Source organism: Rhinolophus ferrumequinum, chromosome 16, assembly GCF_004115265.2.
Source record: "Rhinolophus ferrumequinum isolate MPI-CBG mRhiFer1 chromosome 16, mRhiFer1_v1.p, whole genome shotgun sequence".
NCBI classification, from domain to species: Eukaryota; Metazoa; Chordata; class Mammalia; order Chiroptera; family Rhinolophidae; genus Rhinolophus; species Rhinolophus ferrumequinum.
The window spans coordinates 41,248,180-41,274,607 of NC_046299.1; the positions used below are offsets into that span (position 1 = coordinate 41,248,180).

Genomic DNA, 26,428 nt, shown 5'->3' on the forward strand with positions numbered 1-26,428 from the left:
GCCATAAAAATATTTCTATGTAAAAAAACTTTATTGAGATACAATTGAAATACGCTTAACTTTGCATACTTAGTGTTCAATTTGATTAGTTTTGATATACGTATGCACTCCTGATATTATCATCCCAATCAAGATTATAAACATTTCCGTTCTCCCAAAGTTTCCTTGTGTCTTTTTATAATTCATCCCTCCCTCCATCCTCTTTCCCAGGCAACTGGTGATCTACTTTTGGTCACTATAGATCAGGTTGCATTTTAAAAGAATTTTCTAGAAATGGAATCACACAGTTTGTGTTCTGTTGTTCCTGGTTTCCTTCACTCAAAAGCTCTTTCTCTAATCTTCACGAGATTCCTCCCTTTTGGCTGAGGTTCCATAAAAAGCATCATGATAATTCCATGGCAGTGTTTACCAAAGCATGGCCTGAGAACAACCTGTTTTATAATCATCCAGGTATTGGCTAAATTTTGCCGATTCACCTCTCTCTAGAGCTCTGACATCAGAATAGCCAGTGTGCTTAGGTATAGTCACATAGGAGTACTAGCAGTTTCAGTCTAACCTCTTAGGGAATAACTATTCCTGTCCCTTGGTCCAACTAGCTGCTTTTCTTATGTCTTTCTACTGTTTTCTGTAATCTGGGCAAGTCTTAGTCCTTTCTGCCGTAGCAGTACAGAGGATGAAATATCTTTAACACATAAGTTGCAAGAATTTTCCTAGATCCCTTTGTACTACACATTTACAATGTGGTTTGGATCACTTTTCCATAAAGTACATACATTGCTAAATTTCCTCCCTTCGCTCCTTTGCTATCCATTTATAAAATCCCCCGTCAAGGTCAGGTCTTGGGTGAAGAGAGTAAGCACTTGCCTCAGGTGCTAAATTTAAAGAGGTGTCAAAAAACTCAGTAATACACGTGAAAAATATATTTTAGAAAAACAAAAACAAAATTAAAATGAAAAAAAAATCCATGATGAACAAAATACAAAAATTTTAAATAAAGTCGGGAACAGTAACAGTGCTATACTGAGCCTGAGGCAGAAATAAAAAATTAATAATAGTGATCCCATCTTTTAAAAATTATGATTATTTCTATTTTATTCCCAACGTGAGTGCTTTACATGTATTCACCTCACCCTAGTCCTGGCCCTGGTCCACCTCCCCTTGATATGTTTCTCTGCCCACCAGGCTTTTTGCCATGCTGAAATAATCATTAGAATGTTGCTTCTGGCTCAGGATTTAAAACGTACCCTGAACAATAAGAGCTACTTCAAAACACTGTATCTAGACACATTAGTTGTTTCTGGCTTTCCCCTCGCCATTAACCACAAGTACAGCCAATCCCAGACAAAGACAAAAACACTGGTCACCCATAGTCCTGAATTTTTTAAAGGGCCTCAACCAAGCATTCAACATGGGACGTATTCATGTTGTATCTGATTACATGTGCCTTCAACGTGAAACTAGACCTGTCTTATCTAAACAGACACCCAGAAACCACAGCTCTGATTAATGTTATCATTTAAAACATGTACTGGACATGAGCTAACAACATTGGAGAAAACTCAGGGTATAAGAATAATTTATATAATAAATGGATTCTAACTAGACTGAAAATATGCCCAGAAACTGTAGAGTGTAAGGGTAAGTACAGTAGTTCCACATGCTCGCGTTAAATTTTAGGGAGAAAACATGCCATACAAAATACAGCTATCCTTTGCTATCCATGAAGAACTGGTTCCAGGACCCCCATGGATACTAAAATCTGAGGATGCTCAAGTTCCTTATGTAAAATGGTGTAATATTTGCATGTATCCTACACACATTCTTCTGTACACTTTAAAGTCATCTGGAGATTAGTTATAATACCTAACACAATGTAAATACTTATCAATAGTCATGATACTGTAGTGTTTAGGGAATGATGACAGGGAAACAAGTCTGTACATGTTCAGTACAGACGCCACCATCGTAGGCTCAACTACACAGTACACATCAGCAAAACCATGTACATTTTTTTAAAAAATATTTTTGGTCTGCGCTTGGTTGAATGTGCAGATGTGGAGCCTACCGGAGGGCCAACTGTACTCAAGATTCCCACAAAATGTCAGGAAGTTGGCTTGGATGTATCATTTTTATTGAAAGGGAAAGGATTCCTGTTTCGCTACTTATAGATACATACACCGAATTATTTGCTGTGTATGAAAAACTTAAGCGACACAATGGCACATTAGAGCTGCTGATAGGTGGTGAACGCTAGTCTTTAGTGCCCACAAAGCACAGCATACAAATTGCCCTGCCCCAGGAATAAATTTAAACTACGTTTGTCATCAATCGTCACTGGTGAAAGGGAAGAGAGAGGCTTTGTAGGCAGACAAAACTAAAGGGAAAACTTCATTTCCATTCTCTCCTAGCTGTCTGACCTTGGCCCCTCTCTGTGTCTGTTTGTTCAACTGTGAAATATGCCTACTTTGCAGGGTCATCACAGGAATGAAATGGGACAAGATTCACAGAGCACCTAGCCCAGGCCTGGCTCATAGGAGCCCTGAGGAAGTGGTAGCTGCTGTTATCACCACTACCTGAGGCACTTTATTAAGTGTTTAAAGGCTTTATTAAGTGTTTGCAGGTTATCTGACCCTGAGATGGATCAATGATGGAGGTTTTCAAGGAAAGGAAACAATGTAATTTATAATTGTTTATATGTGGTGTGACCATAGGAGAAGAATAGAGGGGCCCGGATGTCGTACGGAAGGCAGAGCCCCTCCTATTTGCCTATATTTTCAGTGCCAGGTACCTAAGCATGAACATTTCATTTTTATAATAGTTGCAGGGAAAAACTTTGAGTTGAGAGATATCCCTTTAAAAAGAGTCTCTGTTCTTGCCAAAAAAAGAGCAGCTGATCACAGTCACGATTACTATGTACAGTTTCGTTCTTGACATTTTAAAAGATCCAGAAAAGAGCTTCAAAAGTTCATGCAAAAGTGGATAGAAAGTAGGTGGTGGAAAGAAAGGCTACAATGGAGTTGAAGTCATTCATTCGCTCCAGACAAGAAACAGTTTGACAGATTTGAAACGTGTTGTGTTAGGATGCTGATGAGACTCTGCTACCTTTCATCTTCATTGAATAGAAGGACTGCTATCCATACTTTTTCACGGACGGAGAATTTCCCTTCCTGAAGAAAAGGGGTCCACCTGATGACCCTTTGAAATCTCTTCTAGTTCTAAGCCTTTGCACACATATATAGCAAATAGACAGCCAGCTCATCAATGTGGGGTGGTTTTCAGTTGCATCCTGTTTAAAATGAGGTTGAGGAATCCTGGTACAGTAGAAAGAGTGGGAGCCAGGAGTAAGGTAGAGCTGGGTTTGAATCTGCCTCTGAAACTCACTATTGGGCAAGTTATGGTAGGTGGTAGAAGAACACAACCATATTCAATGGCAGCATGGGGATAATCTCTGCCGCCTCGGGTTCCTGAAAGGCTTAACTAAAGTAATGTTGACAAAGCACTGAATCTTTTGACTGACCCATTATAGACCTTTGATAAATCAGAGATATTATTCTAGTTAGCTGAAAAAAAGGGGTTGAATAATTGACTTTAAAATCACGAAGAGAGTAATGACATTCAGGCTATAGTTATTACCACGCTAGGAAAATTGCACATTTGAGGTAGCAGACTGACACCCCCTTGGCCTACAGGATCCACTCTGCACACTAGAGCGTGTCCATGCCAAAGAATGTTTGAGGGGGAAAATTATTAACTAGCTAAGAAGCAGAGGAAACTGAAGGTGAGGTCTAAGGCATCTTGGTATGAATATGGTGTTTCTCACTGTCGTCACAAGAATCAAATGAATTCTTGCAAAAAGGTTCCAAAGTACATTTCCAAGTATAAGGAACACATCACATGCTACTGACTTGTAATTCACACCAAGCATAGCAAAAACATCAGTCAAAAAATAGGTTTGTAAACCGAACTGATTGTCAGAAACTATAATTAGGAGTTTTCTCCTTTACAAATCATACGAAGGTAAAAATGGAAGTCATAAAAAAATTAAACAGCTTTCACAGAGCAATGAAATGCTGTAGTCAGAGCCCAGTCCTGAATAAAAGAAGGAGTCTATTACTATCGGACTTTTCCACAAAACGTTAATTGTTTGGTGCTACATCAATAAGGTGTGACATATTTAGCGTTTACAGAAAGACGCTGGAGTCCAAGACAGAATAGTTCTGGTTTTTGTCCTTTACCAGTGGTGGCGTCTGTGGCAGGACGCCTGGAGGCTGTGGAGAACTGGAAAAGACGGAGGAAGTACAAGGTACAAACATGCGTATAAACGGAGGCCCACGGAGAGCTGGGCCAGAAACATGGGAGTGTTTCCTGAAGCCCCTCTGTGTCACTCCGACAATCAAACTTGGCTTGGAAAACGTGTCCTGTTTCCATCAAAGCGGGGAACTGGTAACAGTTGATAGAACCAAACACTACAGACAAGGGAGCAGAACAATGCACTTTGAACTGATGGAATCACATGAAAGAGCAGCTTATTTTTGTTGGTGAACAAGCACAGGCACGACACGGAAAATGACTCCAGTTACATCAGGGAGCTGGACGAGGCCCAAGGTACATGCCTGTCAATATTAGATCTATGAAGGCCACTGTGCCATTAAATCAGTCCTAAGCAGGAATCTCATGTGACAGTGAAGCAGCCCTTCTATTACTGCAATACAAGTTTGACATTGTGAGCCCAAGTTAAAGTTCATTATTTCAAATGCACAGATTTCAAGCGGCAACAAACCTCTGAGCTGTTGACACAGCCTATAGAAGAAGTTAAACCCAATATCTCAGTAAAATCATATTTCAGCCCATCGTTTTCACACCTTTTTAGAAGTGGGGGTAAAAATAGTCCTTTGAAATCTATTGTCTCCCCTTACTTTGCTTAAAGTCATCATTTTATTATACTTCCTTAAAACCATAGATATTACAAATGTGACTGCGTAGTACTTACAAGCGTAATCCTTACTTTTTTTCCATGTTTGTGGAATAATTGGACAAAAGAAAAAAACCAACATGGCAACTAAGATAAGAATCAAGAAATGGAAAGGAAAAAAACAACAAAGCAGGAAATTCAGGAGAAGAAAAGTATCTATGCTGCTGACTATTACGTTCAAAAGTCCTTGTTAGCAAAAGCCCTAGTTATTATACATTAATATCAATGTTTGCCTTCCGTAGGCCTCTCTGAGTCCCCTTGAACAAACTGGTCTAAATCACAGATTCTTTCAGTGTATGAACTACTTCTCAGGACGAGGGCAAACCCTTTCAGCCGTTTATTCAGTATTTGAGACCACATGGCTAAGTGCCAACAAAAGTCTGCACAGAGGATTAAGAGAGCTACCGGCCTGAAGAAACAGAGGTACATTTCAGAAACGCTTATCTCAATAACAAGGCATAACTAATGGGTTTGGAGTAGCTAACTAATCCAATCCTGTGAGGTAACATGATGTTTGATGTTGTTAGCCAGGGACCACTGAACTACGAGACCTAAATTCTAAACTTAAAATGCAATGTGTTGATTTACAATTAAGGGAGAAGAAAATTTCTTTATCTGGAATTTAATAGCGATAACACAGTCCCTGAGAGAGACTTTGAGAGAGTTGGAGCCACGGAGACTATGTTGCAGTTATGGTGACGAGAAGTTCCAAGTATTTTAAGGCACTTGGACCATATTCCTATTCATATTAATGCTTCTAGATTAATCTTCCCTTTACTGGACTTTCCCTTCGTCATCTTTTTCTTTTTTTAATGAAAAATAGATATGAGTGCGTCAGTTCATTTCGGAAATACGCCTTCAGAGATATTTTTCTTTGGTTTTAAAAATGACCTTCAAATAAAAGTAATAGACTTTTCAGATAACAAAGCCCAGAGCAAATAACACCAGACTCCGCAAATGTGGTCATGAAAAGACCAAAGAGACCTTCAGAAGTGGGGTGGCCAAGTGCTAAAATAACTTAAAACACTTTAACAGAAGGCAAATAAAGCATCATTCAGGAAAAGAGCAATCAGAGCAGCCCATGGCTGAGGCACAGGAGAATCCTCGTCTAGTTAAGGTCCCAATTTAACTAGCACTGGTTGTTTGAAGTAAAGTAATTCCTGGGAGGAACCTAGTGGCAAGGCAGACTGCTTTTCTTGACAACAGGAAATAGCCCTGTTTGGGGAGTTCTTTTTCTTTTCTTAGACACAGTGCAGAACCCAAGACATGTCAAGGCCATATGATGTGGTTGTTGTTGATCCATGAAGCAGCTGTGGATTTTGGAAAGGAAACTGTACTCAAGCTCAACTGCACCGCACCAGTCTGGGTTTACCTGCCATACGCAAACCGCCTGTCTTTGTGATGGTCGCCAAAAGTGTCCCAAAGCCTGAGAGAAACACTCACTTCGTCAACCACATCCCGGGAACGCTCCAAGACCTGCAGGAAAGAGAGAGCATCCAAGCTCAGTATCATTCAGGAGAACGACGTCTGGGCCAGCACCCCTCACTGCCCACCTGACTCACTTCCATTTAGTTCTGTCATTCCACCTAACAGGACTTAAGCTAAGTCCTAATTCTCTTCCTGGAATCACATGACTCAAACCCTCCTTGTTCAGGATACCACAGCCATACTCCCAAGTGTGCATTTTGCTTGTGTTTTCTCTTATGGCACTAAAAAGGTTCATTTTATTTCCAACGCACACATTGTATCTTTTCCCTTTAAAAAATCAGACTGGCAGTAGCAGTCTGTGGGTTCTAAAGAAACTCTGCACATCCTACCTCCTGGCAGACCCGGTACTGGTCAATTGCCCACACGGTTGGGACATGGGTGGCCAGCAGCTGATACTGCGTTAGCGTCGTGTTACACGCTCGGGCACAGATCAAGCGCGTCTTCCCCACAGCGTTGTCTCCCACCACCACGCACTTGATGGTTTCGACGTTGGGTCTTTCGTAGTCCATGTCAGTGTCCATTTATAAAGCTCTATAAGAGAGTGGACACCACATTAAAGATCCCCATGCTTTTCCAGAACAATCACAGACATGAGGGGTTCAGGCAGTTTTCTCTTTGTCCAGGCGCTTCTTCCGAGGTGCCCAAGCATAAACATGAAGTCTGGAAGTTTATACTAAGCCTACGTGAAACTTGAATTTTCTTTTTATATCTCACACAAGTACAAAAACACTGGATTGTTATTTTGACCCCAAACAGTTTATTCCAGTTAACATGTTATTTTCTCCTTGGTTTTCTCTAAACACAACCTGCCTGCTGGAGATCCATCCAGATGAGTCAGGACTGCTGGCACACATTTATAGCTTACCCGCTACTCATGTTGACCGGTTATAGAGAATCTTCACCTGCAGGCTTAACCTTAGACATTTGGGGCATAAGCTGCCTTGGCAACACTAACATCCATACCATCACAATCTTCCAGCGATCCAATAGCTCTCATTGAAAAGCAGTTTTTTATAGGTTCTAAGTTATCACGATGACTTAAGAGGAGATTCAAAAGTGCAAGCAGAAAGGACTGCCTGACTTTAAAGAAGAGTAAACTGTAAGGCTGAATTTTGATACATTAACAAAATTAACAATTGATAGTTATTAATTCATTTTTATTTATCAAATTCATAAAAAAAGGTATTCTCTGGAACAACACCGTAAAGCAATACATATTTTTTCATTCTCTTCCTTTCTGTGTTTTCATCAAGAAGTCTGGAGCATTTGGTAAAGAATGATTTTACCAAGCTGAGGAACTACTCTGGAATCTTTCTGAAACCATCAAAAGAGGTTTAAAAGGGGTTTTTGAGTGAGAAGTCAAGGGGAAGAGGGAAAGCTACTGCTAGCCCAGACGGGAATGCCCATAAACTGCAGAGCTCGTAGAAGCTGGAGGGGCAACCCATCCATTTGAAGATTTTGATGGACTATAATTTTCCTTTTGAGGAAGTCTATTGTTAAACTGAAAAAAATTGGTTGGATGGTCACTCTTAAAGAGTCAATAATGGTTTTAATGGCCATAATGGTAAAGAAACTATTTAGAGTAGGACCTAACACATAATGGGGACTCAATAAGCGTTTGTTTAATTCAACTGATTTGAGAAAAATGATCATTTGGATAATATGAGAGAGGGAGAGATAGAAGGAAGAATATTAAGAAGAATGCTTGTTCATAGTTAAGACCATCTGCACATGGAATTGTCTTCTGTCTTCTGTAACACCATCCCAGGAGGTGATAAACCAGAGGCTGGAGAACTATTTGACAGGAATGGAGTGGAGTGATTTAAGGAACAGATGTGTGGTGAGGCTAGGATCTGAGCTGTGGTGTCTACACCATTGGAGAGGCTTAAAATAGGCAGATACCTGCCCACTACCTGGCAAATGCTGATTCTGAAGGGCGGTCTTTCCAAAATCTCGCCTTAGCATTCTACGGTTTCACTAGTTCCCTATTTAATAGTATAATATGGCAAAAGCATGACTTTGGCATTAGATGAATGGTTCTTAAGTACCCACCAGAGAACATTTAGCAATGTCTGGAGATATTCCTGGTTGTCACAGTGGGGTTGGAGGAGTGCTACCTGCTTCTAGTGGGTAGAGGCCAGAAATTCTGCTAAACATAGTAGAATGCAGAGGACAGCCCCCCAACAAAATGTCATAGTGCTGAAGTTGAGAAGTCCCTGCTTTCGATTGATATGAGTTTGAATCCTAGTCTCCCCATTCTCTAGTCATTTGATTTTAAGCAAGTTATTTGTACTTCCTCATCTGTGAAGTGGGAATTATAGTACCAATCTTGTATGGTTGTGAAGATTAGATGAACTGATGTTTTCAGTCCCTGCTGCCACACCTGACACATGGATGACTTCAAAAATTATAATCATGATGCTGAAGGTGAATGGCTTTGTTTCATTTTTCAATTAAATTTATTGGGGTGACATTGGCTAATTATATAGGTTTGAAGTGTACAATTCTATAGTACATCATCTATATATTGCATTGTGCGTTCACCACGTGAAGTCAAATCTCCTTCTGTCACCATATGTTTGAACCCCTTTACCCTTTTCTACCTACCCCCTTATCCTCTGGTAACCACTATGCTGTTGTCTGTGTCTATGAGTGTTTTGTTTGTTTGTCCTGTTTGTCAGTTTTATATTGCATATATGAGTGAAATCATATGGTTCTTGACTTTTTCCATCCATGTTGTCACAAATGGCAGTATTTCATCTTTTCTTATGGCCGAGTAACATTCCATTGTCTATATGTACCACATCTTCTTTATCCAATCATCTATTGAAGGAAATTTCAGTTGTTTCCATGTTTTGGCCTCCGTGAATAACGCTGTAATGAACATAGGGGTGACATATGTCTTTACGATAAATGTTTTCAAATTTTTCAGGGAGATACACAGAAGAGGGATCGCTGGGTCATATGATAATTCTTTTCTTAATTTTTTGAGGAATCTCTATAGTATTTGATGGATGCCTTTAGATAACAATAAAATTGAGTCAGGTGGAAGACCAGAATTAGACGCAAAATCATAGACTTAATAATCACAAAGATCTATAAAAGGGATAAATTTTAGTAGAGCAATTAAAGGGTAATTCATTGAAAAACAAAGAGCTAAATACAAATGGAGCATAGCTGACTTTTTGCAGAAAAGGCAGAAAAAATTCTGGGTGGGGAGGAGTATATCATTAACTAAACGATAACAGAGTTAAAAAGGAAGGTTAAACATATTTTTTAGTGGGCATTTCTAGATTGTAGAATGAAAATGATAATGCTTCTTAATAGTCTTTGATAAGTTTCTGGTGATATTACCATGGGGTATAGCCTGTGCCAGAAAAACAGGTTCCATTTGGAGCCTCACAACTCTGGAAACTGAGGTATATTATTTCGAATGCTCTGGGTGGTGGAAAACCTTATTCTTCTGAGAATGAATTTTATTTTTTAATTTTTTTTTAGATAATTAAAAGTCACAGAGAGCCAATCCCTAAAATTTGAAGAATGTGTGAATGTCGTCAAACTTGAGATGTGACACAAAAAATATAGAGTTGGTTTTCTTGGTGGCTTGCAAACTAGCTCTGAGAGCAGCCCCCAAAGAGAGATAGTACCAAATAATTTGAATCATGGCAGCATAGGTGGAATAGCTGTGTAGCTATTACCGGAGACTATTTTAGAGGGACAAAAGCCTCCTACTTTTATATTAAGGCTATGAAAACAAAAATATCATTATTTATTTATAGACACATCTCATGCTAAAAAGAATTTCTGTGTCAAAGGTGAGAATAACATCTCTGAGTCCTCTAATCTCTAGCAATCTGCTCAAAATGAAGTAACTGCCAAAGGTGGTGAATCTTGTGCTAAGGGGACAGCATGTAAGGGAAATAAAAGGCAGAGCAGAATTAAATCCTCATCACCAAGACCACTCACTTCAGACATGGACTTTTCAGGAAGGCTTTCCTATATTTTCAAATACTGAAGATCTTTCCTTTTAGGTAGAAATTAATTTTGTCATAATCCAAAAGCAATTTAAGGGTATGAAATCACAGCCTAGGATGCAAACTCATGCTACACGTGTATTATTGTAAACTGATTGTTCATCTGTTACACATAAATAAACATTAAATTATGGTAGTAATTATAAAAATATGCAATTTTCTCATTCTTTACTTGTTACAGGCTCTAATTTATTCATATCTAGCACTCTTATGTTGAATGAGCTCTTGGGACCATCTGGATAATGACTATCTGGTTTCTGATTTTTTTTAGGCTGAGAGTAATAAATACTATTCATTTAATGCTGTTAATAAATTTCACCACCATAAATCCTGAAGATCTATGCAGATACCCTTTTGCCTTTAGATACACAGCTGAGGAGGCAAGGAAAGTATCAAAGAGAAAGCTAGAAAGAACTGACACTGATAACCTGTTACTATGGCAGATTTGTAGTCTTCTTACTCATTGAAGACTGAACCTGCAGGATATAGTTGCTGACAGTTAAAATAACTGACGAAGCTACCTGCACACTTTGGAAGTCAGAAGTGGTAATTTTCTTTAAAAATAGTCAAGTGAACGAGACAATATGGAGGCTGGGAAGTGAAGGACCGGGAGAGGTGGTGCAGGGTGGCTGCAGCTCTGAGTGCCGCTCTGAGTGCCGTGTAAGGCTGACTTAGAACTGTGGCCACGGTCTTCTGGCTGTCCAATGACCCCATCTGGCTTGATTGTCCCATATCTGCCCATGCCGTTGATACTATCATCTCCTGGACTTGAGGTCCCGTTCCCCACCAACTTAGCTTTCTCGTTGTGTACACAGGATGATGCATCCCACACCCTAGGCTCACAGTTTCTTCCCCTCTTCAATGCTAGTGACCTTTGCCACACTCTACTTGGGCCACTCATGCTTTTCGTCATGTGCTGGATATTGCTGTCATCCAGAAACATTTTACCTCTGAAATTACGTATTTCAAAATCCTACCATCTTTATAGCTTATCCTAGATGAAATATGGCCACTGCAGCACCGCCCATCAGGAGATGGAATCTATTTCCGTTCTGCTTGAATTTGAGCTAAGCTTGTGACTACTTGGCCCACCCAAAAGAACGTGGCGGTGATGCTCTGTGAGTCCAGAGGCCCTGCACCTCCATTTTCATGCTGTTGGAAGGCTGTCCTGATGTCGTCATCTAAGGAAGCTGGCCTAGCCTAGCAGAGGATGAGAATTCACAGTTAGAACACCTGAGGAAGCCCTGTGGATGGTCTCACCAAATGCCGTATAGTGTGAGGCCATCTTGGATCTTGTAGCCCAGCCAACTTTCCAGCTGAATATAGCTTTATGAAGGAGCCCAGGTGAAACCAGCCCAGAAATCACCTAGCCAAATCTTACAGAATCGTGAGAATAGATTGTCGTTTTAAGCCACCAAGTTTTGGGGTGATTTGTCGTACAGCAGTAGTTAACTGAAACATACCTTAGGAAAATCTCCAGCACCTTGATTCCTTCATTTAAAAAAAAAAAAAAAATCAGCTTATAGACCCCATATGGATGGATGATCTTTTCCACCAAGTGTTGATTGATCATGCCAACTTTCCTCATAATCACCTTTAACACCTTGTGCTACATGTTTGGTAGGCACAATAAGGGTCCCTCAGAGACGTCCATGTCCTTATTTCCGGGATCTATGAATATGTTCTGTTATATGGCATGGGGCAATTAGGGTAGCAGATGGAATTAAGGTTGCTAATCAGCTGACCTTACTAAGAGGAGAGTATCTTATTTACCTGGTTAGGTGCAATATAATCACAAAGGCCCTTTGCATGTGGAAGGAGGCAGAAGGTCAGAGTCAGAGAGAAATATGAAGATGCTACACTGCTGGCTTTGAAGATGGAGGAAAGGGCCAAAAGCCAGAATGCAGGTGACCTCTAGAAGCTGGAAAAGGTAAGCAACACATTCTCCTCTAGAGTCTCCAGAAAGAACACAGCCTGCTAAGACCTTGACTTTAGCCCAATGAGGCCCATTTCAGATTTTTGACCTCTAGAACTGTAAGAATAAATTTGTGTTGCTTTAAGCCACTAAATTTTTGGTAATTTGTTACAGCAGCAATAGGAACTCAATATTGCATGATTTAGCCACATAAAATAGCTTCCCAAATTCTAAATGTTGTTTGCTACCTCAATGTCTTTACACATAGCGTTCCCTCTGCCAACCCTCTACCATTCCTTGTCTGCATGGCAAATTCTATTCATTCCTTAAAACCTATTCAGATGTTACCTCCTTTAAAAAGTTTTTCTAACAGCCCTGCTTCCATGCAGACTAACTTACTTTCTTCTCTGTACCAATAAATGGTTATAGGAGAAGCAATCAGAAAGACAAACACACATATAGACTCATACTATCCTGTATTAGCAAATCATGGAATGGAAGTTTGTGAACTTTTGACTTTTCCTTCAAAGTGCCCATTTTATGCACTTAATGAATCATCAAGTTTTCTGGGGTGCTGCTATGTACTGACATGCTTGGTATATATACGACTATGCAATGCCCTTCTTCTGTCAAGCTTTCTCTGACTACCCACTCTGGTCCACAGGTCCCCTAATTAGTGACTCTCTGCGAGGGCCAACCATGGGCAAACCACTGACATAGCCAGATGTGACCTTAGCTGCCCTGGCCTCCTCTTCAAATCATTTCCCTTCCTACGGTGATATCCCACATAGGTCCCCTAATTAGTGACTCTCTGCGAGGGCCAACCATGGGCAAACCACTGACATAGCCAGATGTGACCTTAGCTGCCCTGGCCTCCTCTTCAAATCATTTCCCTTCCTACGGTGATATCCCACCCCCACCTTTAGTCCTTGACAAAATGGCCTTCATGATGTCCTGTTCCTCTCTTAAGAAAGAGGCTCGCAGGAAGTGTCTTGTACACTCACTCCCTCAATTGCACTATGGCTAGATAATGGTCAAAGAGTCCTGTCCCCATAATTCAATAATTCCGGGGCACTGTGGCTGATGAAACAAGATATTCCTGCCTGCTCCGGAGAGGAGCACTTTAGTATAGGCACATTATTTGAATTCAGGTGAGGGTGCGAGTCTCTTCTAACATTAGAAATTCAGGTATTAGGGAGGGTGGGCAGATTAATTGTCTCCTAATTGCTCTGAAATCACCCCACCATCGAAATATGCCACCCCTTACCATCATTTTGGCTTTGTCTCTTGTTATATGTGCTGTTTTAATCAAGGCATGGTGAACAATCTGCTTAAAGACAAAAATCTAAGAGCCAGACAGGGGCCTTTGCACTTTTAGCCCCATTTGGTTGTTCGTAAGGAGTTTGAACAAGGTTATTGCACAGCCACTAAATCTTCTTGTCCTTTAGAAAAGTATATAATCTGAACATTAAGAAATAATGTAACTTGGTCGTTAAAAATACTAGTGGAACCAATTTTAGTGTATTTGAAGAGTTAGCTCTGAAAGAAAAACTGAGAAGTTTATATTATGGACAGAAACAAAAGGGAAATGTTAAGAGTTGCATAATAACTATAGTCAACAGCCAAGTTTCAACTGTGCAGATTTCATTATCCTGAGCTCTTAATCACCAGTCCTAGGCAGGCAGGAACTGCTTTATGCATAATACAAACATCTCAGCTGGAATGGAGAATGGGTCCAGAGCTGGGAAAGAGACGGGCTGGGCTCCCCAAAATCAAAACTTCACAGAAATACAGTTCCAGGATAAAACGGCCTTTCATCATTCAAATCAACACTTTTTTTGTTTTCAATTGAACGTCTTGATTAAAACAGAAAAGAGAAGAGATTAAGTAACAGAAAGGACTCTGCATAGAAGCTCAGGAATACAAATAATACAGAGGCACTTTTTTTTAAACATCCAGTCATTCTCCTGCCAGAGCCCTGTGATAATGGAAACCTACACAAGATCATGTTCTCTCTCTCTTTTTTTTTTAAACTCAGGGTCAGTAGGGGAGGTGAGCCAGGATTAGAAATAAACTTGCTATCTATCCACTGCCCTGAATAAATGCTGCCCCAGTTGAAAAATAAAGAACAGATAAAACATTATCTTAAAAGATGCATGAAAATTCTAGAATGGTTTCAAAACCACCACAAGTAAACTGTGTGCTATGTTCTGAACACACGGGTCTACTTCCGGCTACATATATGCCATGTGACCTCTCCTTTGACTTTGCTTTTGCTGTTACTTCTGCTCAAGCAATCTTTCTCAGGCCCCCGATCCAGCAGCTGGAATTGTCCTCCACTTTTAGGACTCAGGCAGTTTTAATTAGTCAAAGAAATACAGCCTGAATGCTTAGTGAGTGCCAGGCCTTTGGGTGTACAGTAGTAAACAAGCCAGGTAATGGTCTTGCCCTCATGGACCTCACAGTGAAGTGGGGAGAGACAACTAAACAGGTAGATGGAATCCTACATTTGGTAGGTTCCTTGAGAGAAAATAATGGGTGGGAGGCTTGCAGGGAAGACTAGGGAGGCCTCCCTGAGGAAGCCCCATTTTCCTGCTCTCTGAACAATGAGAAGGGCCCAGTCATGAAATGGGAAAGGAAGCAGGCTGGGAAAAGACAGCAAGCATCAGGGAAACTGGTGAGGGGGAAGGTTAGAAAGGCAGGCAGGGGCCAGATCATACATGACCTTTTAGGCCACAGTCAGGGGTTTGGATTTTATTCTAAATGAGAATGAATGCATACAAATAAATGGATTTATTCTCACTTCAGTGAGAAGCCACTGAAGTGCTGTAGGCAGAGGAGTACCAGGTTCTGATTTGCTTTTTAAAACTATCACTGATATCCCCGAGATTGCTGTGTGGAGAACATGCTGTAGGAAATGTGAGCGATGGCAGAAGGACCAGTTAGAAGGATCCCACGTTCACCGGGAGAGAAAGGGTAGAAACTTGGACCAGGGTGGAATCAGCAGAGATGGAGCAAGTAGACAGACGCAAGTGACATTTTTGGGAGAAGGTGCACTGAAAACATGCTTCCTTTATATCGTCTCCTAGGGTATGTATCAAATTTCGATTTGTAATATTGACAAGTATGCTTATATGAATATCACTTTCATGTCACCAGGATTATATTTTTGACAACAGAGAATGTTATTCATCTTTAAATCCTCAAGCTTTTCACAGTGCCTTTCACAGTGCCATACGCGGCTTTCAATATATATTTGTTAAAGAGAATATGAAAGTATAGCCATTCCACCTTCCTTAGGAAAACTTCTACCTGGGGCTGGCAGAGAACTTACACTCGGCTATCTCTGATGAGTGATCATTAAGTCTGTGGCCTCGAAAGCAGCAGCATGTGCTAAGCCTGCAGTCGGCGAGAGGAACACCTTGAGGGACATCTGTGTGGCTCATCATGGGAGCGGTGTTTGACAGATGGCATCGCACCAGCCATGGCTCCCCGTCAGGAAGAGAATCAGTAACTATGAGAACCACCAGGGACTAAGGACCAGGCCCCTCCACCAAACAGGAGGGTGGGGGACAGGGGAGAGCCCCAATAGACGCAGACAGGAGTGGTTAGGGCCAGATTTGATTTAAAAAAAAAAAAAGAATGTGATCATTTATTGTACTCTAGCAACTAGAGCCAATTTATGAATCTTAACAATATTTACATATAAGGCTCTCATAAAGTTCTCATCCACTTTTAGAATTTAACATCCTAATTCAAGCGATTCCTAGCCCTTTTGGATGAATCACGACTTGGCTGGAAAAGAAGGGGAGAAGGGAGGTATATGTCCCCACTAAATATAGAGAACAATTTATAATTGAAATGACAGTGAGTCTTGAATGAGGGATTTCAATCTATGCCTAAATAGAATCACGTGACAGGAGGCAATTAGCTGGACTTCAAGGCAAGACAGCATTGAAAGAACAGATGTCTTGGATCCCCCTCTACCCACATCTCACTAAAATTAACCTTATTCTACACAGATAGCAGACTCCGTGACAATACCAGAAGCTAAGGATAAGGAGTAACCATACACTAAAGATTGGGAGGATTTCTGCCAAATTGACTTCTATGGAGCCAAGTGGAAAAGTCTCTGAAGACCAGCAGACTGACCATTTCCACACTGAACAGAGCTTGCCTGGGAGGTAAGCAGGATGCTCTTTAGCACAGATGCCGGTGATATGCAGTGAGGAGAGCTGGCCTGGCTTGGGGTAAGGGTAGGTGGTGGAGCCACTGGCAAGCCCTTAGTAAACCAGCATACTGGCGTGAGCAAGGAGTAGCCCCAGTGACTGCCCCTTGCTTGGGATGGACCAGATAGACATCACCGAGCATGGAGAAGACTCTTTGTTTTGTTTTTGTTTATTCCATCCTGCTCAACCTGCCCATTTCAGTTTTGACACTACAGTAGGAGTGACATTCCTGTGCGAGTGAGTGGGGTCGCAGGGCGCGATCTCTAAGACTGAGCACTAGTACATATTCAGTGATGACCTTCCTCAACACTGTCCTGATTTTACCTTCCAAAGTTCTCCACCCGTACTGTAATTGATGGCTCTGCTTGTCCACTCAGGAACTGGGTGGGTTCCTGGGTCACTATACAGCTCCCTACCTTGGTCTCTGACAGAGCTAAGGTTATCCAAGCATTTGGAATATACTTCAATTTTTGGCCAGCATGAATCCTTTTTATATGAATGGAATAAACATAGGCCATTCAACCTATGGTCTATTAAAAACCCTGATACATAGAAAGGATAAGCAATTAGCTAAAGACAGAAAGGAAAGGTCTACTGAAGTAGCTAGGCTATAAGGAACAGCAGAAGAAAAATTAAAGAAAAAATATGCTCTATTGACTTGATCATGCAAAAAAAGATAGTTTGAGTATAAAAACTCACAGCAGAGAGGCTATAAGTTGGCAGATTCCTTACTCTCTCTAAGCCTCTATTTCCTTCTCTTTCAACCGGGGATAATTTCTTCCCACAATGGGTTGTTGTGAAGATTAAATTAGATAATGCTTGTAAAATACTTTAATCACTGTGCCTGCCATCAAGAGGATGCTCAATAAGTCGTGCCTATAAGATTGTCAATATTTAAAATTATGTTTACATTGAGCTTGTAATAATATAGAGAAATGCTAATGTTACACTATTAAGGGGAAAGTGCAGGGTAGTAATCTGAAATATAGTTGATGAAAACTACATAAAATAAACAAATATGTGTAACTCTAATAAAATTGGGCCTTCCTCAGTCTCACACTTGAAGTACCATCTTAGCACAATGCCATTTCTGACTTTTAGAAAACCCTGAAAACCATACGGATATTTAACAATAGAGAGGTGTGGTTTACATAATGTCTCAGTATCTTGCAGCAAAACTCCTAAGAAGAGTTCCACCTCTCGTGGCAACCACTCAAATCAGTCTGACTCTCAGGACCCCACATCTTTTCCCTTCAGCTGCTCCTTCCCCTCTTACAGTACCAGCCGTTGCTCTCTGCTTCTCTTAGTTGCATTTCTATCCATTGTTCCCCTCCACCAACTAAATGGCTCTTCCTTGGGACCCACCCCTTTTTTTTCTGGGAGCGGGGAATGGGTGAGCATCAATATGTGAATGTTTATAATTTAATAATTGTGTCTCTGTCATCTGAAGAGAAGCAACAGCAATCTTTTCCTCCTGCAACAGTATATGGAGAAAAAATGGAAGAAAGACACAAAACAATTAACAGTGATTGTTACTGGGTAATGGAGCTATAACTGGTTGCCATTTTTCTACTTTCCTTTGGTTTCCAAATTTTTTACAGTGAAACTATATTACCTTTCTTTGGAAAATTGAGATAAAATTCACATGCCATAAAATTCATCCTTTTAAAGTGTACAGTTCCGGGGGGGTTTATTATATTTACAAAGTTGTACAACTATTTCCATCTAACTCTAGAACATTGTCATTATCCAAAAAAAGAAACCTTGTGCCCGTTAGCAGTCATTTCCAATCCCTCCACCTCCCAGCTCTGGAAACCACTAATTTACTTTCTGTGTCTATGGATTTGCCAATTCTGGACATTCCTTATAAATGGAATCATACAATATGTAGCCTGTTGTGTCTGTCTTCTACTCAGCCTGTGTTCAAGTTCATCTACATTGCACATATATTAGTACTTCATTACTTTTTATGGCTGAATATTCTTAGATGTATTACTTCTATAATGGGAAAAGTATTTTAGCATTTAAAAAGAGTAATGAGTGTGTAAGAATAACCCTTACTTGTTACTTCTCCTAAGAGTACACTGATGTAATCCAATAATAATAAATGACTTTGATGATCTATAAATTATTTTTAAAAACCATATATTTACAAAGTATAGTGAGCTTGTTAAACCTGTCTTTTTCTGACTCAAACTCTCAACTGAAGAACAACAACATAGGAATCTAAATGATACCTTGCTGAGTATCGGACAGAAATTGAACCATGTAGAAAGACAGCTGTGGACACACAGGATACACACATACAATTTTATCTCAAACAGAAGATGAAACATTCTTGGCTTTTACATTTTGAGTGTTCAAAGGGAATACTTATAGTAACTGAAATGAGCAATTTTCAGAAACATAGCACATGAATTATCCTGTGACAATCAATTATGGTTAAGACATTTTAAGCTTGGATCAATATAGTATAATTCAGCTTTACATTCATTAAGAAGAAAGAAATTCCAAATTTGCCTGTGTGCATACCGTATATGTATGTGTGTACCTGCGAATCACAAACACATAAATGTTGACGCACATTCAGCGCAGGAATTTATGTTATAATCTTTACTTGGAAAGGCAGAGTCTACATAATTTCAGTTACAAGGGAGAAAGGTTGATCAAAGCTGACTGGAACTAACTCGTATAAAGTAAGGGTTCAGTGAAAAATCAAATTCTATAAATGAATGACTTACCTAGGGCATAACATTTGAAGCATTTCAAACACACTGAAGGTACAGTGGGTAGTGAACAGAAGCAGAGGATTTGTGGTATTCTTGATCTACGTGCTAGTCACAGCTATGCTGTTTGCAAAACTTCAGCAGACTGTACACTTGTGATCTTGACACATTTCTCTATGTATGTTATACTTCAATAATTTTTTAAAGTTAAAAAAAAATAAAGCAACAAAAGACCCTACACATTGATTTTGGAGGGCCTGTAGTCCTCCTGTGGGTAAGCCCTAGCTAAGGGCTGGATCAGGAATTAATAATTAAAATATTTGTCAAGTCTTTAAAGAGTCAAAGTTGTAAGTGCTTGTTTGAGAAAGCTAATAACTAGTCTGCTGAATAGACATGCTTAAAAATCCATCCTTATGAAGAAAAGTCTCTATAGTGTTTTGTAGCAACTTGTACATTGAAAGCATTCTCTGAAGATGTCAATGGGTCAGCTTTTGTAGTACCAGAGAGACCACTTGCTGTGAAACCTTCAGATATGATGGCAATCAAACAATTGCATTTAATCATTTATGAGACTATAATATGCCAGGTAGGATTAGGTTATGCTCTGACTGAGGCAAATGAAGAAAGCTGTTTCCCCCCTCCAGGATGCTTAGCAAAGTTAGACCATAAATGCAAAAGTGCTGGTGGACAAAAACCAGACTTTAAAATCTCATATTTTATTTAAGCTTACTGCCTGACATCAATATATAGATTCTGGCTAGTATTTTCAGGACAGGTTCCTATACCTTCCAACTCTAGGTAGAAGTTATTACATGAAAGAGTGTACATTTTTAAAAAGCAGGATGAGGAACTATTTGTGGGAGTGCAAAATAATGCCATTATTCTGGAGTGTAACAGGCACTTAAAGAACTTAAAAATATCCATAAATTTCATCCAATTATAAGACTTTATTCCTAGAAAAATAATTAGGGTATACAAAAAGATTCCATTAAAAAAATTGTTCATCATATCACTTTGGAAACAAAATACTGGGAACAATTTTAGAAATACAACCACAGCACATTGGTTAAACAACAACAACAATAAATGTCCATATAATGGGAGAGTATATAGCCATGAAAAATGATTTATAGGAGTACATTTATTGTTATAGTTAGATGTTCATGGGAAATCATTAAAGAAAAAAGATTACCAAAAAAATTACAGAGCAACACCATTCCTTAAAAATTATGTGCCTAAATATACACAGCAACATTTGGCACAGATGCATTAAAATATTAATGCCAACTAGGATTATAACTGATTTTAATTTTTTTTCTGATGTACATATTCCATCTTTTCTATAACGAACACATGTTCTTTTATAACAAATAAGTTTTTACAAAAAAGTGAGAGAGGGGAAGTAGGAAAACCAAGGAGTAGAATATTCTTCTTTCATTATGCGGAATTAATGTCTACTCTTGACCTTCTCTCTGCATACCCTGAGAGCTTTATGTGAAGTGCCTTTCATATGGTAGGAAAAAGCCCTGCTGCTTCTGGAAACTTTCTTTCAATTCTGAGCAGCCATCCCACTCATCATCAATATCATCTTGGAGCCCGGGGTCATTCAGCTTCCTTGACTTCCATCAAAGACTCTAATATCTCAATAGGCACAAACACACAAAAAAACTACACAGCTACTTGACCTAGAACAATGCAGCAAGGATACACCTGCTGAACACTAGATGTAGGAACAAGCCAATGGGAATACCTCTCACTAATCTTTTTAGATCGAGTCATCAAACTTTCACAGATTTCAATTCCTTTTCAGAAGACAGCCCCTGGTCTACTTCAGACGAATAGATTTTTAAGATTAGACTCTGAAATATTCTAAGGGTTCACTGTTGATTTTTGTTTGATACACACAAAGGGAAACAATTCCCCTTCCTTGAAGTCTCTTTCCAAGAGCTTTAATGATCCGCTGCCAAATTGAGCCTTGGCTGAATCTCTACCATGTCTATTATTCATCCATGCTACTGACGTGAGGTCACATCTCGCCCCCATTTAGAGTGCACACGAGCAGATGTCTAGATAAAAGGGCATTGGTGGACCTATACCGAAAAGAGCCAGGAGAACATACTGTATTTATTGAATCGAAGCACTCACCTTCATGGCTTATGGTACTAAAAAGTACATTCACACAAAAGCATCCATAGTGTTGGTCATACGATACGAGAAATAGAAAAAAGGAGAAGTTGTAGAGAAGGCAGTCAAAAGACCAGCTGCTTATTAGAATCACTGGGGGATTTGTTTTGTTGTGTCTTTTGCTGCCTCTACAAGAATGTTCTTGGCAGCATTATTCAGAATAGCCAATAACTGGAAACAACCCATCAATAGTAGAAATGATAAATGAAAAAGAAATTGAGGTTTATTTATACAATGGAAAACTACACAGCACTCAAAATGAACGGACTACTGCTACATACATCTCACAAACATAATATTGTGGGGGGAAAGCCAGACACAGAAGAGATTTCATTTACATAACAGCTCAAAATCAGGCAAAACTAATCTATGGTATTAGAAGTCAAGATAGCGGTTACTTCGGTTGTGTAGTAACTGGACAGGGACTTAATAAGAACTTTCTGGGTGCTGGTGATGTTCTGTTTCTGTATGTAAGTGTTGGCTATGTGGGTATGTTCAGATCATGAAAATTCCTTAAGTCATATACTTACGATTTGTGGGGTTTTGTTTAAAAAAGATGCACTTCAAGCAAATGTTTTAAATTCAGATTCCTGGGTCCTAATGCAGACCTACTGAGACGGTAGGCTATACATTTCCTGGGGTGTTCCAATGTATAGCACAAGGTTGGGAATCATGGACCAGTGATCTGTATCTAGTGATGTACTGGAGTCAGTCCTGATCAGCCCATGAGAACCAACTGTTAAATTTCTAGGGTTTTTGCACGCCTGTTAAAATAGGGTCAATATTAAAAATTAGATTATATAAAGTTTTGATTAAATAAATTATACTAAAAGCAAAGGTACAAAAGTCATAATTTTCTATGTATTTTACCGTTAACTACATTTTTGAGGTTATTAACGCCAATTTTCTCTGTATGGTGGCACTACTGTATAGTAGTGTGCTATAGTGTGCTACTGTGCCATCTCTTTCCAGCTTTATGCTCAGTCACAAGGAGAGCTTGAAATTGGCAATAGTGGGAGTATTTACACCACACAAATTGGCAACCACTACACAACAGTTTCATGGTTCTGTTAATTATCTTGACCTACGAAAATGATTAAAAATGTTAATAATGTAGATTAAATTTAAAAGCTGTGTGTAGCTGCTTTTGTTGTGAAAGCTGTTACATTGTGAAAAGTACACTTCAGGAAAATCTACTTATAGTATTTGAAAGTTATTATCTGGTTCAGCAAAGCAGTCATTTATATCTTTGATAAATGAATGCAGTTCTGACATATGTCTTTGCTGGTTCACTTTTGTCTTACTCATTAACATAAAGGAAAACATCAGCCAACATTTATATGGGAATTAACCCCTTCATCAAGTGTGACGTAGGTAGGCTATGGATAGAAGAGTTCAGCAAAAAGCAGCAGGCATTCTGTGAAACCCAATTGGCTATATGGGATTTACAATAAAGAGTATTATATATTTTATTATTATTTGTAAATTGTATGCTACACACATTCCGTATGTCAGTAAAATTTCTAATCAACCTATGTGTGCACATAAATGCATTCTTTTTTTCCAGAGAGCTAGTTGATTAGCCAGTACAACTCTGTCTACATTCCTTCCATGTTTAAGATTCCATGAGTCTCTATTAAGAAACAAGCAAACAAAACAAGGTGGGAGTCTTATGACCTATAAGACCTGGGTGTCAGCGTAGGACATAGTAACAACTATCCTTTAGAACCTCACCATGCAAAATGTGGTCGTCAGACCAGTGGTGGGGGCATCAATGGCGCAGCTTGTGAGAAATGCATAATCACAGGTTTTACCCCAGAACTCCTGAGTCAGAATTTGCATTTTATCAAGATGCCCATGTGATTTGTATACACATTAAAGTTTGAGAAGCACTGTTTTAGAAATAAACTCCTTGGTAGGAACTGAAACTTATTGAACCAATTTGAGATTAGTAATAAGGTTAGGGACAATCTAGCAATGCATGATCTTTAAGCATTTCAAACCAGTTTAGCCACTTCATAGCACAGGGGAATATATATAATCACTACCCCTACACCTTAAAGATATATAATTAAATATATAATTGCTACCCCTAGACCTTAAAGAAAAGGACACATATTTCGCAATTTGCATTTGTCAAATATTGAAAGGGAAACTGGACCGCTAGGAAAATAAAGGCTATTCTAGGCCACTTGGATTATTAATTTAAAAAGGGAAACAAGGTACAAGAAAGAAAAAAAAATCACAAAAGTAGCTTTCCTTTATGTCTGTGATGAACAGGACATGTTGCCAAAGACTTAGTTCCAAAAATTCAAAGCAGAGCAGCAAGTGCCACATGACAAAGTGTGGCAGCTGGGGAGAGCAGTGTGACGAAACACTTCCCAGAGATGTAATTTAGCCCAGGGTAGTTATCAAGTGCTGAGGGTGTAAGGGGGAAATTGTAGTGCTTATGCTTTTCCTACCAATATACCAGTCAGAACAACAGGACGAAAAGAAAAGACAGCTGGTGCACAGCAAATACTCAATGCTAGAGTTAATTGAAATGATGGTAGGAAAAGTTCCTCATATTTTGAAATTGAAAGCAAAAGCGTTCTACTGGCAATAATATTTTCTGGAAACATTTCTTAGTTATTTGGTTGAAAATATTGTAGTTGCTCTGAGATGCAAAGGTCTATGTGGAAAACACGTCAGATACTTAAGTGTCCTGATGGAAATAAGAGCTGCAGATCTGCAAAAGGAGCTTGGTTTTAGTTTGTGGCAGAAACTGGAACAGAAAGATAATTCAAGTAAACTTTGGTAACCCCAGAATGTGAAGAAAACAAATGTAATTGTGACCGGGCCACTGGTATCCAGCAAGACTATCGGGCCTGTTTTAGCTCAAGAAAAAAGTTTACTATAACTATCCCTTGCAATATCAGAATTTAAATGACTCTAGTACATTCAGAGGCAAAATGATATGACTGCTCTAATGTGTTTTAACATTTTCCCTTGAAATAACCTGGGAAAGCTAAGAAGCGAATGAACCCTTATTGAGCACCTACTATAGTGTTTCCCTGAAAATAAGACCTAACCGGAAAATAAGCCCTAGCATGATTTTTCAGGATGACATCTCCTGAACATAAGCCCTAATGAGTCTTTTGGAGCAAACCTTAATATAAGACCTGGTCATATTTTCAGGGAAACACGGTATGGGCTTGACATGTGTGATTTCATAACGTCCTCATAGTTCTCTAGAAGAGGTGATACTGCCCCCATTTTACAGATTAGCAAAATGAAGTGCAAAGAAGTATTTCACCCGTGTCACGTAGGTTAAGAAAAAGCTGGAGCTCCACAGACAAAATTGAAAAGCTCCCTACTTGATTAAAAGAGATTACTCAACAAAAACAGCTTGGAAGGGATCAGAGTACGGGGTTGTTATGTTCTGAAGGAGAGGAAAGGCCTGTTCTATATCAGCGTCAATGAAAATAAGTGAAGTTTCCCCTAGTACCCAACTTATCTTTACAGTGCTGAATCCTCTTATCACCCATTTCTGGATGTATCTTAGGTTTTAGAAGTATTTCATACTTGATAGTTGTAATTGTGGCAAAGTTGGAGGGGTTAGAAGACTTGGCACTTTTCAGGCAGTGTTATGTAATAGAACCGAGCTGTGGGCTGAGAATTGGAAACCTGGGTTCAGTTCCAGATGTGTCACTTATAAACTATGAGAGTGGGTGAGTTATACCACTTCTCTAGGTGGCAGTTTTTTTTAACCTACATGAGGCTGGATTAAGTATCCTTAAGAACCTTTCTGGACACATGATTCAACCCTCCATGACTCAATGGTTTAAGATTGTGACTTCCATCAAAATATATTAGAAATGACCTGAAGCATTAACAAATCTGTCCAGGCAGGCCTGCTATGTGGTTCAAGTTACATGAAAAAAAATTTTTTTTAAATCACAAGAATAATTATTTAACTCCTATACTCTACCATCTGCAAGAATAACCTGGAATGAAATGACATAGTGTGGTTTTTTCCCCTAGGCATTCCTTTAAAATGAATATACATGTGTGTGCATATATATATATATATATATATATGCACACACACAAGTTCTTAGACAGATCTGGGTGCAAACCCAAGCTCTAACTCCTATTAACTTTTTGACTTAACATATCTGAGTTCCATTTCTCGCTTCTGTAGTATTGGAATTGATAATGAATATTAGCCGTAATGCAGTAAAGTGCATCTAGTAGGAACTGGTCATTGTTATTCCAGCGGTCATTAGGAATTTAAACTATGATTGGTTAACAGTTCAAAGGATATTTCTCCAGAGGGACGGAACCTGAGATGGTAACCTCATTAGCACTGGGAACTTGTCATTAACTGTGCCTATGTAATAAATAAACTCAGGTGCAGAATGGAGAAATGTAATTGCTTTTTCTGGACCTACAGGCATCTCTCTTTTTCTTTACAAAACTTTCTAATTCACCCCTTAGTGAATTAGATAAAACCTTATGCAAGACAAGCCAATGTGGATAAAACCTTAGTGGATAAAACCTTATGCAAGACAAGCCAATGTACTTGACAGGATAGTTGGAGGGACTATTTGAGGACCAGAGTGTCCCTGGACATTTGGGAAGAGTGGCTATCATACCCACATTTCCTTTCAGTGTTTTCATTTTTCCGTTGCCCATTTTCTGCCCTATGTGCACAGGAACAAAAGATTCTAGGAAGAGGAGGTGAACTTTCTTTGTTTATAAACTAAAAAAACCAAACAAGTCTGATGCTGACATATAAATAACCATACACAAGCCATTCATTTGAGTGACTGCTTTCTGTCCTCTCCACCAAAGCTTTCCCTTTCTCTCTGCTCATTACACACTATTCACACTCTTCC

The 26,428-nt window shown here is 39.3% G+C and overlaps 1 protein-coding gene across 7 annotated transcripts in view; it reads right to left on the reverse strand.

The window, feature by feature from the left end:
* Positions 1-26,428, reverse strand: part of RHOBTB1 (Rho related BTB domain containing 1) — a 114,033-nt gene that overhangs the window by 28,871 nt on the left and 58,734 nt on the right. For all 7 annotated transcript variants that reach the window (XM_033130677.1, XM_033130680.1, XM_033130681.1 and 4 more), the window contains 2 exons: positions 6,790-6,991; positions 6,345-6,448 (listed from right to left, as the gene is read on the reverse strand). In XM_033130677.1, the coding sequence (XP_032986568.1) occupies positions 6,345-6,448; positions 6,790-6,981 (296 nt within the window). In that variant the 5' untranslated portion in view covers positions 6,982-6,991. The remainder of the gene's footprint in view (positions 1-6,344; positions 6,449-6,789; positions 6,992-26,428) is intronic.